This window comes from Monopterus albus, unplaced genomic scaffold (genome assembly GCF_001952655.1).
Source record: "Monopterus albus unplaced genomic scaffold, M_albus_1.0 scaffold99.1, whole genome shotgun sequence".
In the NCBI taxonomy this organism is placed as follows: Eukaryota; Metazoa; Chordata; class Actinopteri; order Synbranchiformes; family Synbranchidae; genus Monopterus; species Monopterus albus.
Window position 1 is genome coordinate 1,269,765 of NW_018127979.1, and position 15,363 is coordinate 1,285,127.

Below are 15,363 nucleotides of genomic sequence, written 5' to 3' on the forward strand. Positions count from 1 at the left end.
CACATTCTAACTTACTGACCTGTATGCGTCCTCCTGTGTGCTTTTAAATGGGAACTTTTGGTGTACACCTTATTGCAGCCCTCAAAGTCACATCTGTGGATTCTTCTCTTTTTGGAATCTGGTGACTCTGACCTCCGTGGGCGCCGTATGTTGTCAATACTGAACGGAGACATGGAACTGTAAATGGAAAAAAAAAGAGAAATTGATTTATTATTTAACTGTGATGATGATGTTGCCACACATTATTGTGCCCAAAAATCCATACTACATGTTCATTCAAAGAAGGTTCTCAGCATGTACTGTAATAAGATGACCAAATAAAGTACAGTCAAAACATATGACAAAACTGTGTAGTGTTGATGATGGACACTATTCATCCACACTGAAATATGCAAGGGAATTCAAAGAGCTGCACACAACTGCAAAAATAAAAATAAAAACTGTAGACACCTCAGAAAAAAAACTACTTAATTTTGGGGAAACCATTTTAGTTTTTTTTTTAAATAACATTTAACTGGTAGCATCATTTTAAAGTTGCTGTTTACAGTAGTTTTAGAAAATAAAGCATAATGAAGCGTAATGATAATAATAATAATAATAATAATTAAAGCTGCTTCACATACAGCAGTGGTGCATTTTGAAGCTCTACCAGTTGTAAGTGAGGAATCAGTGCAGAAGCTTTGCCAGCAGGTGACAGTGCAACACTGCTGCAGCCCGACTGTGAGGCGGTGGATGAGGTTTAATGCCCGGTATTCTTATCGCTCACATACTCTGATCGATCAGAGGTGGAAAGTATTTTATTCTCCTAATGACTCCTGTGTTAATTCTACCATCAATACATTTTGGTATGGCATTTCCTCTCCAATAATTAGTCAGTATCACAGCTGATTATATGATTTGCCACCGAAGCACTGTAGTAAAGTGTGTGTGCTCTTTTGCCTGCATGTCTGACTTGTGTGTATTTACAGTACAGTATCATATGTATCTGTGGTAACTCACTTCTCTGAGTGTAATACTGTGCATACAAACAATCCAAGAAGGAACAAAAAGCAGACAGAGTTGTGGTAGATCGTCTGTAATTCTCAAGAGTGACTGTCGACTACGAAACAGCAGCTGATAAACAACTACTGCACAACACGGTAGAAACTAAGAGCAAGAACATCTCTGTGTGCTACATGGGATGAGTAATATCTTTGGGGTATATGCAATGGGCCTGTCTCAGCAGTGGAGGATAACAGATGCTTTTCTTTCAGGTCTCAGAGTCTCTGTTTTAGATACTGAGAAAAAGTTAAAAGGCTGAGTGGGGGAAAGGGGAAGGAGCGAGAAGATGAGACCAACAACTCTGGTTGTGTTGGAGAGATTCGAAAGAGGAGCAGGAGCTCCCAGACAGGCCTTCCGGTGAACTGTCTCCACCACACACAACCCACTTCCTGTCTCTCCATCTCTCACGGAAACATGATATGTCAAACGTCAAACGCAGGCTCAGATATACACACATACACACAAGCTACACAAACACACAGAATTAAAAAAAAAAAAAGCATCTACATTCAAATCACCTGTTGCTCTTGGCTTACTGCCAATCTGTACAGGAAATGAGCACACAGGTCAGATATGAAGTGAACTCCAACTCCCCTCTTATTTCTCTCTCTCTCACTCTGCTGCATGACTAAGTTCAGAAAATATTACATTACAACATGATGTCAAAATTGAACATGTAGACAAAGAAGTACATTCATAAAGCTGAAGACAGGCTGCATGTCTTCATTCATGACTGATGAGATTACCAGTCCATCTAACACTCGAACAGAGAAATGTCGCCTAGCATATAGAACCAGAGGTCATGTAGACCCATGTGTACGTGATCAGGAAAGGGAGGCTGGGTTTGCAGTGGAAACACTCTGAGCTCAGCCACTGAGCAGACGAGGTGGATGTTTATATTCTGACTTCATTCGTGAAGCGACTCTGTGATTACGATATAATTTAGGAAGGTCCGATTACAAGAGATTCTCCAACAAAGAATGTTCGACAACTCCTCATTTTAAATTCCTTCATTTAATGCACCACAACTGCTTTTCCTCTGCTGGTGATAATTCTGCCATCCTTGCTGCTCCATTTCTAGAGCCGAGTAACAGATTTAGGGTTTAATCTATTTTGGCTATTCATAGAAATTTAGTGATCTCCTGTCCTTACCGGAACATAGCCATTACACATCAGTCACTGGTGCAACACAGGTAAACTGTTACAGACATTAAAATTCACTTAAGCAACATTTTAATGATCCCTATGAGGAAATGAGTCACTACAAAAATGTAACAGAAGTCAGCCAGAGAGAAAGAAAAATAACCATAAACATTTTAAAATAAGATAAATATAACAATAAAACTACTGCAGGCTTATATGAATAGTAGGGCTGATTTGTCTATTAACAGAAAAATATTTTCTCAACTACCATAGCTCTGATTAGCCATTGAAGTCATTTACCAAGGAAAATGCAAAGTACTGTGTTTGCTACTGTAGAAAGAACTCTTTTATAGCACAGTAAGCAGATCTTTAGGGTGTTGATTATTGGTCGGAGAAATATTGAAATGTGAATTTATTTTCTGTTTTGAGAAAATGCAATAGATTTTCACTGTTTATTGCCATTAAATACAAACAGCTTATCAATTCATTTAATGCTGCAGTATGTAACTTAAAGTAGCACTAGCATGAAACTCAACCAATCTATCCATCTTCTACGCTCCCCCACGCTCTGCACAGCTCTTCAGATATTTGTGTTTTGAAATTACAACAAAGGGGAAACTTACTGATCAAGCAGAAATAATTTAAGAGAGGCCAAACCCCTTTAAAACTTAAAGTAGCACTAGCATGAAACTCAACCAATCTATCCATCTTCTACGCTCCCCCACGCTCTGCACAGCTCTTCAGATATTTGTGTTTTGAAATTACAACAAAGGGGAAACTTACTGATCAAGCAGAAATAATTTAAGAGAGGCCAAACCCCTTTAAAAGCTACTATCTCTGCACTGCTGCCAGTGCCGTTCACTGAGGAGGCTTTGACAACACCTTTCCACATTAAGACAAGTTCTGGAGCATATTTCTACAAAAAAATATCGGAAACAGGTTACATAATGCAGCTTTAATTAATTGAAATTATGTGTTAGCTGTAGCCCTGAATGCAAGCAGCAGTTTCAAGAGTTTTCATGCTACATGTTGTACTCTCAGTGTGTTAGCTGTGGTTAGCTGTAGTTCTATGTGGGCTGAGAAAAATTCAACCACTACTGGTCTATTTTGCTCTCCTCCTGAAAGATGCTACTAGCAGTGCAAACTGCTATTTATATCAACAGGCTTACTGTATGTAGTAAAAGATGACTGTGCTCACCCTTGTTCAGCAAGGGTGTGCAAACCAGCAAAACTGTAAGTGTTGCAAACGTGACTAGTTCACACTATATATGCGTGTATTTGTTCTTATAAACAATGTAAGTTTAGGTCATGCATCATGGCTGAGTGAATGTGTCTGTTTGGGTCTCAGCAGAAAAATAGGAAGTACAGCTGCAAACAGTTACAAAACAGAGCTGACCTCTGTTTAGCTTCTTTTGTTTCCCCCTTTTCTCCCCTCTTCATCTGCTGCTCTCCACTAGTATGACAGAGACAGAGAGAGGAGGAGTGTGTGTATGTGTGTCACCTGTAACGGGGTTTCCCATGATACAAACAATGCATATTTTTCTAACTTCTCAAAGGAAACGGGTCATAGCAACAGTTTCAACACAGCAGCAGCACTTCATGGCTCTTAAACAGACCAACAGAAATAGTGGAAATGCCAAGAAAACAGGAAAGGGTGTGTATGAGTGTGTGAGGCTGTGTCCTGTACCTGTCTGAGGACACTACCCTTCACCTCAGCCTGCTCCTCTGTCTCCACCTGCTCTGCTCTGTGACCTCCAGATCCTTGGGGACCAGCCAGACTTTAGCAGAGTCAACCCATCCAAACCCCTGCCCCCAGTATGCACAAACACACACACGCACACACACACACACACACACACGCCTTCTCGCCCTCTCTTCTCTGTGTCCCCTGTGCTCTCTCACAATAGCCTATCCACCGGTCCCCGGGGAAACGCATGAATATGGAGGAGGCTACCCAAGAAGCACATGACACATTCTATTTCACTTTCTCCTTTCACTCATTTATTTATATATGAATACCTGGCTCGGAGGCTGCAGGCACTCCTATCCTCTGCCCTTGCACTTCTTCTCCCTGACACTCTCTGGATGACTACTTGTGTAAATATGGACACTAAATTACACAAAGCAGTTCCTTCCTCTCCCACAGTGTACAAATGAAAAGAAGTAAAGCAACAGTGATAGAGTGATACGTTTCAAAGAAATGCTGTCAGCTTCTGTTGCAGTGCAGATGTCCAAAGAGCGCATGTGTTGTGTCAATACAGAATACACATTCTTCCTCTATGTCGCCAAACCAGCATGTAACTCAAGAAGACTACAGACTGCTTTGTTTTTCATGGACAAACATGCAAGTCTGTGTTCCTGTTGACAATGACCGACCTCCTTCTGGAACCAGCTGTTCTGTCCACTGCGCAGAAACACGTGCATACAAACTCACACACACTGGAGGACTAATACAGATGTGCACATATACTTATTTGCATGCACAGTTACATACACAGGAGCGATGTTTCCACACAGCACAGTCTGCACTTTGCACACAAAGACGTGAGTGTGTGGGCAGACCCTGGCAGGACATTGCTAAGCCTGGCTAGTGATTTATCTCCATAGTGAAAGCTTGGGCAGTGAAAGGTTGGGTCCTGCCAACCTCTGTCCTCTTCTGACCACTCAGTGCCCACGTGTGGCACTCGGGGGCATGCCTGTCCCTTTCAATAGCCTGCATAGAAACCTGAGTCCACCAGTGAGCATCTGTGAGTGTGTGTCTGTGTCTTCTCTGTGCCACTGATCAAGCACAGCCACACTGCTACTTTTTCACCACAACCATAACATTGCATTTAGATTCAATGCTGTAAATGCTCACACAGCCAGCAATTCACTCACAAACAATACAATGGCTTGTACACCATTTCAGCTCCTATAAGCAGGGGTGTTACTAAAAAAAACAGCCTGTTGAGGCTGGACTACTGTCAGCCTTGTTCTCATTAATGTTGCTACATCATTAGTAAGACTCTTACAGAATCCTGGAATACTTTCCTTACAGTTAGTCTAAATAAAAGCCCTATGGGCATTAACTTGAGTCTGGCCAGGCTGCTAGTCATGACTGTTCTGGGTTTATTGCTGGCAGTGGGGGCCAAGGCGTGCCAAATGCTTCTCTACATCAGAGTATGCTGTCATTCACTGGAGAGGGAAGTTTCCTCATTCAACACAGATGGACTGGCACCACAGGAGTTGTGATGTCTGTAGGCCGAACAGGGCACACAGATGTCTGAGCCATATGCAGTCAGACATATAGATGCACACCCACGCAGATACAGCCAAATGTAGAAGAACACTAGGTCTGTCTGGTAAAAGATGCTCGTGTCCATTATTGTACTCTGAACTCTGCAACACCTGCCACAGGTTTAAGTGTTTTGTCATCCATATGTAATCAGCCATTTCCAGTTACAGTTTATACAGAGTTTTTAAAAATGTGCGTGTTGTTAACTCTAGTATCGCTCCTCAAACAGTCCTCTCTTCTGTCTTTGTAGATTTGAAACTTTAGCTTGATTAACAATGGTTAATAGAAAAGGGAAGTGTTACTATCAGCAGCCCTGACAAGAACTAGGTCCATTCAAGAGATCTTCAAAATAAAAGCCACCAATAGAGATCTGCACAAATTCTATAATGTTAGATTATTGTTTCCAAAAAGAACAACTGCTTTTATTAAATGTATCCCCTGTCTCTATGAGTAGCAATATTTCAATGTTTGTCCCTGTTGAATTTTTAATTGTTGGTTAGTGAGTAACTACCGAGCCCTAAGGGATTCATTTTAATTAACCGTAACATTATAATGTATGTACAGTATGTAAGTACTTGGCCCTGAAAAGTGGTTTAATAAAAATGCTTTTACTGACGATAACAAATTGAAACTCCAATTTTGCAAAAACCACAATTCCCAAGCATCTTCCTGTGACATGACTGAATAGAAGGAGCAGCAGATAATTGTTTTTCAGATGTTAGGTTTAGCAGAGGAGAAAACATCAATGTGCAGATTCAACACTTCACATTTCATTTCACACACATACATATACAGATCACAATACTCACTCTTGTACGGCGCGGGCTATAGACAGAGCAGTGGAGCCCGTCTCATTAACACTGTCCAAGGTCACGTTTGGCAGGTCGTCGTCATCGCTGTCACTTTTGATCTGTCTTGGCGACAGGCCGTTGGGGTCTGTGTGTGCTGTTAGGAAGGGACACAGACACAAGAGACAGACACATGATGCTGGTGCTGGCCCTGGGGACTTATAAAGCATATCACATTCTGTGTGTTGGAAAGTGTTTCTAATTGTAATGAGGTTAAGTGCCTTCATATATTGCCTTTTCATTATTCACTTGTCAATCAGGCATACTGTAATTCTCATCTTGAGGACAGGGCAGCAAAGCATGAAACTGTACCCAGCAGTTACAGACTCAAAGAGGAACATTCAAGTAAACACACACACACTCTTTATCAGCCTTCAACCATAGTGATAAGGACTTGGGTGGAGCATTGTTTGGGTGTTGCTGGAGTCTCTCAACAGTGTGTGGGAACATTTTTGCAAAAAAACATGTGCATGCATGAGGGCGCCTCTGGTGGGCACTTTGTTCTCTCTTCCCTTCCATGTGTAACTGGCAAAGATTCATGATAATGACAAACTTTCATATCAATGGCCTGAAAACAACACAAAAGCCTAAATCCATCCATTCACTGTTGTAATCTTCAGAGAACATCTTGATAATTAGCAGGCTAGCTCTGTCCCTTTCCTGTTTCTTTCCTAGTGCACAGCAGCTAAGAAGGAAAATGCTGAATGTTTGACTGGTTAGCATGCTATTAACTATGACTCTGAACCGACGAGCACAGGGGTCTTTGTCTCTTGAGCTACATGACAAAGTTACATCTATTCCACAAGTTGTGACAACTTCTCCCCAGGACAGCTCATTAGATATATTGCCAGAGCCTGCAGCCATTCTGTCCTCTCTGTCTCCATGGACACAGGATACGTACTGTACATATCTTGATAACTCAAGAGATAATGTCAAAAAAGTAATGACCTGCCCAAGATTACTTGTAAAAAAAAAGTTCAGTATGAAATTAAACATTAATGAAGTAAAACAGTAACTCAGCAAAAACATAACAAAGAACATAGAAAGCTACACATTTTATAACTACTCTTGTACCTGGAGATTTAGGTGATACGAACACTGAATATTTTGTGATACATTTTCTACTGAGTTCTGTAACATTTCTGTCTACTGTAAGCCTGGTCCTTTTATAAAGCTATCAGGATTTCACCTCCTCTGCCCTCTCAGCTGAGACTGTGGTCATAATGGCCCAGGGGGGGGGGACAAAAATAATGCTGTAACTCTGCTGGAGCTTTTGCTTTTAAAGGTTTCTAATTGTTGTTGCAGACTAAGACATGCCGAGTGGTCACCAGCTCGCCTACCCTATGGAAAACCTGTAATTAGTCAGAAATGCATTGTGTGTTGGAAAGGGGTATTTGAAGCGAGGGACACAAAGGAGGAGTGGTGGAGAGGTGGGCATAGCACCGGATTTCTTTCTCTCCTGTTGTTTCCAGTCAAGCCCTGTTTCCATAGCAACCTCCTGCCGGAGACAGGGAGACAGCAGTGAAAAGAAGGGTGCCCGCCCTCTCTTAAAGAGGATGGCCAACCTGTGCCTGTGTGCACACTGGATGGTGTGTGTGCGTGCATGCAAGTGTTTTCATGTCCATATTGAGAGCATCAATAATCACATTAAACTTCACAAGGAGGAAAGGGGCTTCCTTTTATGACTTCGCTGAAGTCATCAACTTATTTGTTCAGCCACCAACCAATCATGACACCTGAAAGGGAAAACTCCAGGTGAGGCAGGATAAAAGCTCATATCCAAAAAGATATGTGCTGTCTTGTAGCACTACCTTATTTTTTACTTTGACTTTACCTCTGGGAAATGTTATGTCAAAGGTACCATCAAGTTATTAAGTTCAATTAACAGCTAAATGTTCTGTTTGTTTGCTGGTCTCATTAAAAATGTCAACCACCCCCAACAGTCAACACTCATTCAACCCATTTATTTTGTGTTTGGTGGCTCCAGATCTGAGCAGAACCGATGTTGGACTCTGTTCTGTATATACTTCATGTGCTTGAATAAGTGCCACCCATTCTCAATATCCATCCACACCCTCTTATGCAAGCCTTGTTTTTCTTGTCCTCCTTTCTTTGCTCTCCTTGGGAGCAGACACCCAGCATTTAAATCGCCCATTTCTGAGGACCACCCCACCCAGGCAGCCAAGTGTCTGGCTGAGCACATACTCTAATTACACATTTCTGTTTATTTGCTTGTACATGATGTATATGCATGGTTGTGAGTTAAAGTTGAAGTATGTCTGTCCATCCTTTTTTTTTTTTTTTTACAACCAACAGTTGCCCTGTGTACAGTTCATAGAAACACCTACTGTAAGCACACTCCCCGTGGTTAGCAGCAAAAACCACACCCAGAGAGAAAACCAATAACACAGACTAGGCCAACCCAGAGAGTTTCAAATACTGAAGCTGCCCCAGATTAGCTTCTCTGTAGAGGCAAAGGTAACAACTGGTGTGGCCCTGGTTACCTGCACCAGAGACTATTTAAGACATCCAAGCAAAATCCCTTTCAGGTAAAGATGAGAGAGCCTTTCAACCTGTACACCTCATCTTCACTCTGAAAGAGTAACACTGTCACCTCAGCGTCCATCTCTAAAAGCATATACACACATACAGTCCACCTTCACAACACTGTGTCTACAAGTGCTTTGAGTAAAAACAGCACAGGGCATCTGACCAGACAAATATACCACTATACACAGGCCGTCACTGGAATATGCAACCTCGCGGAGGTTTACAGTCAGTTTTTCACTTCCTAATGGAGCTGTCTATGTCATCCCTTGATTTGGATAAAAAAAATAAATAAATAAAAAAAGGTTGAAGTGCAATGACATGGTTGTTCTGGTTTACTATAAGTTATTTTTTATGTGAGATCGTTGATCTCTGATATTTTTCAAAGTATCTGTTAAGTCTGGAGGCTTGAGCTTCTTGGGAGACACATTGTATAGCTTATGTTGTAAAATAAAATTATGAAGAGGCAGTAGGATCAAGTCTGAAACATAATGCATCATATTTTCAGTCTAACTTAAAATGATGACAGACGTTTAACAGACATCCAAAAAAGAACAAAGTCAGCTGTAAGAATATGAAGTGAATTTGGAGAGCATGGTCTCACCTTTGCCCTGGCTTGCGGCCTCATCCAGCAGAGGTAGCATGATGGTGTTGTTGAGGCTCGAGGGTGATCGAACGGCAGTGGTGTACATGAGGGGCAGTGACTGTACCACAACTGGGATGCGGTGAACATGGCTAGCCAGCTTTCCTGCTCCCTGCAGGCTTAGAGGACTGGATGGAGGCGGCGGCACAGAGTGCAGGATGTGCAAATACGGCTGACCTCTCGCCCCGGTGCCGGGGGCGACCAGGGGGCCTGGTGTGAGCACCGATGAGGCTGAGGTGATAACAGATGGAGAGGAGGAGGAGGAGGAAGATGACGAAGATAAAGATGATGGGGAGAAGGCGGATCTGAGAGGGGATGATGATGAGAATGTGCTGGTGGGGATGGCGGATGAAGAGGAGGGTCGGGGTTTGTTGATTGACAGGTCAACAGGCTCTGTCTGTGTGTGGAAGTGCAGGTCGTGAGCAAGCAGGTCTTCTGGAGGCTCGGGTTTAACTCTGCTGAGGAAAAAAGGGACGCTGTCCATCGTAGAATAAGGGCGCACTTTAGGCGACTGTGGAAGGGAAAAAAAAAAAAAAAACACTCGTTAGATTTTTCTTAAACTAATTCACTTTTGTCATTTTATTCGTGATTAGGGTCGTGAGGGATCTGGAGCCAACCTCAGCTGGCATTGGGTGAGAGGTGGGGTACAACTTGGACAGGTCACAAAAAGTGCTAATAAATTAAGGTTAAGGACCATTGTTTTGTGTAAATACTCAGCTTCAAAAACATTCATTTTATATGATAAAGGTAGAGAGGTGTGCAATATTGTATGCAGTGACATTTAAACAAAAAGGAGCAATTAAATTTCCTCATGTTCATTCATGCATTCGGTTAGCATGATGTCACAGGCAGATTATATGCAAGTGTAAAGATAGTCTCTCACACTGGCCTCCTTTCAATCTCGTTTTCTTTTTCTAGGCGTGGGTGGCTCTCTCTCTCTCTCTCTTCCTCCTGTTTTCCATCACTCCCACAGAAACACTGCTCTCTTGGCTTCCCTTGTATCCCTCCTAAATCTCCTTTGTGATGGTGGAAAAACATCATATGGGCTCAATTTCCTGACTGTCTCTCTCTGTCTCTCAGCAATGGGCCTCTTAAGGCCAACGCTGGTGGCTCATTGTATCCCTCAACACATCTTTCACTTAACACCAAGCAGACTGTAACACAACCGCTCCATCTGTCTTTTCAAGAACCTGTTTACTTGGAAAAGATAATGAAGAACATGCACAGTAGGAATACAATACTCACCCTGCTACTATGTGTTTCTCCTGACTCCTAAGCTTTGGACATTCTTTGATATCATAATAACAGATATAATGTCAAATTAACAATGTTGCATGTGATGTAGCTGATCTAGACTCACTATGTTCAGTGTAGGAGGGGTGCTGGAGTATGCGGTGAGTGCTGTTGATCCTCACAGTGGAATCTTTCAAAGGCTGAGACGCAGTAAAGGCCATCAGGGAGTGAGCACATCCTGGGATTTTTACTAACCATACAGGAAAAGCTCATTAAACTTAAAGGGAAAACTCTGATAACAGCTGCAACAGAAATGAAAAATGTTGTGGATTTTCATCCTCACTTTTGTTTTCAAGACTTGCATTTCTTTCCCCTTATGTAATCCTGGCTGAGACTGAATCTGTGGTGAATTACACATTTTTCAGAGTGGTGTGCGTGTTCTTTTATGTAGTAGCCTGCTATTTTTACTCCAGACTTGTATACTTGTTTCCAGCCTACAAGAAATTTTACGACCCCCATGAATTGAAAAAAAAAAAAAACATTTTCACTGTGTAACTCCTCCTCAGCTGGAAAACAGACCCTACCCCATGACACATGCCCTCTAATGACCTCTAGACCCTGGAGGAGTTCAGCTCAGGGTCAGCTGCATGGGGTCAGGAGTCACAGCACATTAAAGTCTGCTTCATAATGAAAGCATTCTTAGTAGGGTCTTGACAAGATTACACAGTTACGCTTTGGGGAAAATATTTTGATTGCTTTGATTAAAGTTTTTTACTGTATCATAAGAATATAAGCAGCCATTCTTTGTGAAAATTGGATAACATGACCTTTTATGTTCCCCTGTGACGAAAAACCCTGCCTCTTCCACCATGGAAACTTGTTCTTTCATTTTTACTCTAGTTCAGTCAGCGACACTTTCCTCAAGGAAATGACCGTTTATAGGAGATAGCTATACAGTTACTGGCTTTTTCACACAAAAAAAAAAATCTGAGCAACACTAAGGATCTTCCTGTGAAGACTGATCCCTCTAATAAAGACACAAAGTAGACAATTATTAGATCTAGTAAAGTCAATGTTACCGAAAGCTTCAAAACAACAGGAGGAGTTTGGGGTTGTGCACGGAGCTGCTGCAGAAAATGGCACTGACATGAAATTAGAGTAGAGGAATGCAGAGAGGTGTTATTTTATAATGACCACTCTGCACCCCTGTATAAATATGATTCTTAGGCAATCAGCTGATGAATGAGCCGCTGATGGTAAAGCATGAATGTGCACTCCATGCCAATCAGCTGATGTAATCTTTATATATGCTGCCTGAACTAATCCAATGCTCCCCATTTGAGTTGCAAATGCTGCAGCTGTCTGTCAGCTCATAAAGCTAATACACTGATTGTTTAGTTACATTACAGTATCATGTGGCACTGACACCGAGTTTGCTGTGAAGGAATCATCGTTTCCCACAATGCTAAAAAGCAAACAGCAATATGTTTCACTTAGATTTCCTTTTTCTTAGAGTCAGATTTAACACAAAGATCCCTCCCTAGTTGCAGCTCCATGTCTTTACCTTACAAACATTTCAAAAGATACTGTATATCACTTAATTGTCAACATGTATGTTTGCTATGTCTGAAGTCCACAGTGCTTCCCTAGCATCAACCCCTGACACAGCCTTTCTTGACAGACCCTCAGGCTATCATCCAGCTGCTTCTGCATGTATCTCTCTGTGTTTGCACATTGTTTATAGACTATGAGTGTCATGGACTGCCTGGAGCTATCCTGGTTTAAGGCTTTGAGGCCATTAGATCCATTGAAGCTGATCTCTGTGTTTTGGAAACGCTGTCTTTCTCAGCAAGCGCTCTTAGAGTATACATCATTGCTAGAGTTCTGCATTTGCCAGTTCTGCTGGTGAAAGAGGACAGGAGAAGTGAAAACCACAAGTGTAGTCTGAATACTGTTCTTTATGGTTAGCAAAATGGTTGTAAACTATGCTTGACTGAGCCATATACAGTATGAAGGTGACGCAGCACATCTACTGCACACATCTGCGCATACAACTGAATTCTGCATTAGAACCTGAGGCCAATATCTGTGTACCATAGTACATGTGGGGTAATGCAGAAACACTGTCCCTATTACTGACTTTGTCTACCAGATAGCACTTAAGTTTATTTTTGAAGGTTAACATTTTTCCTTACAAGTACACATTTAAAGAATCCTGAAATAAAAAAAACAAATATCAGCCACCTATGGTCATGAACTTTGGGTCATGACCGAAAGGGCAAGATCCTGGATACAGGTGGCCGAAATGAGCTTTCTCCACAGGGCGGCCAGGCGCACCCTTAGAGATAGGGTGAGGAGCTCGGTCACTCGGGAGGAGCTCAGAGTAGAACCGCTGCTCCTCCACATCGAGAGGAGCCAGCTGAGGTGGCTCGGGCATCTGTTTTGGATGCCTCCTGGGCGCCTTCCTAGGGAGGTGTTCCGGGCATGTCCCACCAGGAGGAGGCCCCAGGGAAGACCCAGGACACGCTGGAGGGACTATGTCTCTCGGCTGACCTGGGAACGCTCCCCCGGAGGAGCTGGAGGAAGTGTCTGGAGAGAGGGAAGTCTGGGCATCTTTGCTTAGACTGCTGCCCCCGTGACCCGTTCCCGGATAAGCGGAGGAAAATGGATGGATGGATGGATGGAATATCAGCCAGCAGCAGAGCTAATGGCATGTGGACCTAGATCAGTTCTCCAAAGTAATTACTGTATCTATTTTAACTGGGCTACATGCGTTACATTCAAATAAATTATGTCTTAGTCTGAATTTGTTCAAACTTTATTTTTTTTTTTTTTTAGTAACAGCCCTAATATCAAGAATGCTGTGGCAAAGCACCTCAGTGGACTGCATTGAAAATGAGTGATTGTTTTTACTTATTAGTGTCAGGCTCACTTTCATGGCCACACCGTGATCCATGACAGTTCGGAATATAGTCAGTTAACAAACGTCTGTTAAAATTGGGCGATCCTCTCTCCCTCTTGTGTAAAAAGGGGAACACGTGTGTGGGAAGGTCAAAACAACAGAGTGTATGTAGTGTTACGCAAAACTGTAAAACAGAAACCTATTTAAATTTTGGGGTTAGGTTCTCAAACACATCTCAGTCAGCACTAATGGAAAACTTCAGCCACCCCCTCTTTCACTTCAACAGCTACAAACACATGTATGCACTCAAACCTTCACTGGCAAACATATAGAGATATGCTGAACCCGCCTGTCCGCCCTTGTTCTCATGCCACTGTCTTTGTCTTTATTAGGGGATACTGGTTAGTGGGGCAGGGTTTCCAGGCCCTTGCGGGCGAATTGTCTAATGAGGTAGACCATTTCCAGCAAGCCCTTGGCCATCCGCCACCCAAATGAAGACCACATTTCTGCAGCAGCCTAAACTGCCTGTCTGCATCTGTCGTCTAAAAGGAAGCTCGGTCTGTTAAGGCAAGACTGGCTCTCGGTGCACTTCAAAGTTATGTGTGTTGCAGCGTTAACATCCTGTCTGTGACTGACATCATTACATGTATGGAGAATGACTATTAGGTGTCAGACATCATTACATGTATGGAGAATGACTTCAAACCCCACATATTAGGTGTTGGTGCAAGAGCACAGCTCTCAAACCCTTGAGCCACAGATGAGAGCAGGACACCCAGAAAGTAACCACCTGGTGCCTTCCTGTCAAGTCCTCAGATGTGGAGAGACAGTCAGTTCTTATCAACACAAAGCACCTCCACAGCCAAACAATTCTCTATGAGACCTCAGATAACCTGATGGGTTATCAGCAGCTGGTATTTTTCTCATCCATCACAGACTAATGCTCTGGGGTTCATCTCAACACAAAACTACTTTGCTCCCCTCCTACAAAGCGCTCTTAGTGATTTATTAGGAACCAATGCATTATTGATATGTTATGAATGGAAATCAATAATATCTGAACACTAATACATCATGATTACAAATATTAAGTGGCCTGCGCCCACTGCACACAAAGCTGTGGCAGCCACACAAAGCCCTTGTAACCTAGCAACAGCTTCACAATAACAAGACCACTTTATTTCTAGGTATGTCGGCTCAGAGAGGCACTGATACTGTATGTGGGCCATGAAAACCCTGCAACTCCTTCACACCTAACATGGTCAGTACATACAGTTTCTTTAAACATTAAATCTCAAATGTGATTAAGATGAGCTATGTAGCCTTTTGAGTAAAACAAACCGACCAAACATAAATTTCTGGTGCAAATTTAAACAACACTCACAAGGCTTCTAGTGACAAGTGCTTCTTCTCTGTGACAAATTTACATTGAGTGCAGGCTCCACACAGCTCTGTGAGCGAGCAGAGGCATGAGTGAGATACAGCAGAAGAAGAGATGGAGCTGTGATAGTGTTTGCAGAGGAAGATGTGTCTGTGTGTATTTGCATATAGTATGTGTATGAGAGAGATTATTCATGTGTGATTGTGAGAAACCAGGGCAGGGGGGGGGAAATTGAGAGACATAAAGAAAGAAGTGGGAACAGACAGAGCTAGATAAGATTTAGAGTTTCCAATGTGACCCTTCTCCCTGAAGCAGTGACTCCATCTGTGCAATCACCCCCTGCCAGCACGG

At 42.5% G+C, this 15,363-nt stretch overlaps 1 protein-coding gene across 2 annotated transcripts in view; it reads right to left on the minus strand.

The window, feature by feature from the left end:
* The window catches only part of klf12b (Kruppel like factor 12b), a 36,628-nt gene that overhangs the window by 4,978 nt on the left and 16,287 nt on the right, over positions 1 to 15,363 (minus strand). For both annotated transcript variants that reach the window (XM_020609245.1, XM_020609246.1), the window contains exons 3-5: positions 9,458 to 10,007; positions 6,268 to 6,403; positions 20 to 177 (exon numbers count right to left, since the gene is read on the minus strand). In XM_020609245.1, the coding sequence (XP_020464901.1) occupies positions 20 to 177; positions 6,268 to 6,403; positions 9,458 to 10,007 (844 nt within the window). The remainder of the gene's footprint in view (positions 1 to 19; positions 178 to 6,267; positions 6,404 to 9,457; positions 10,008 to 15,363) is intronic.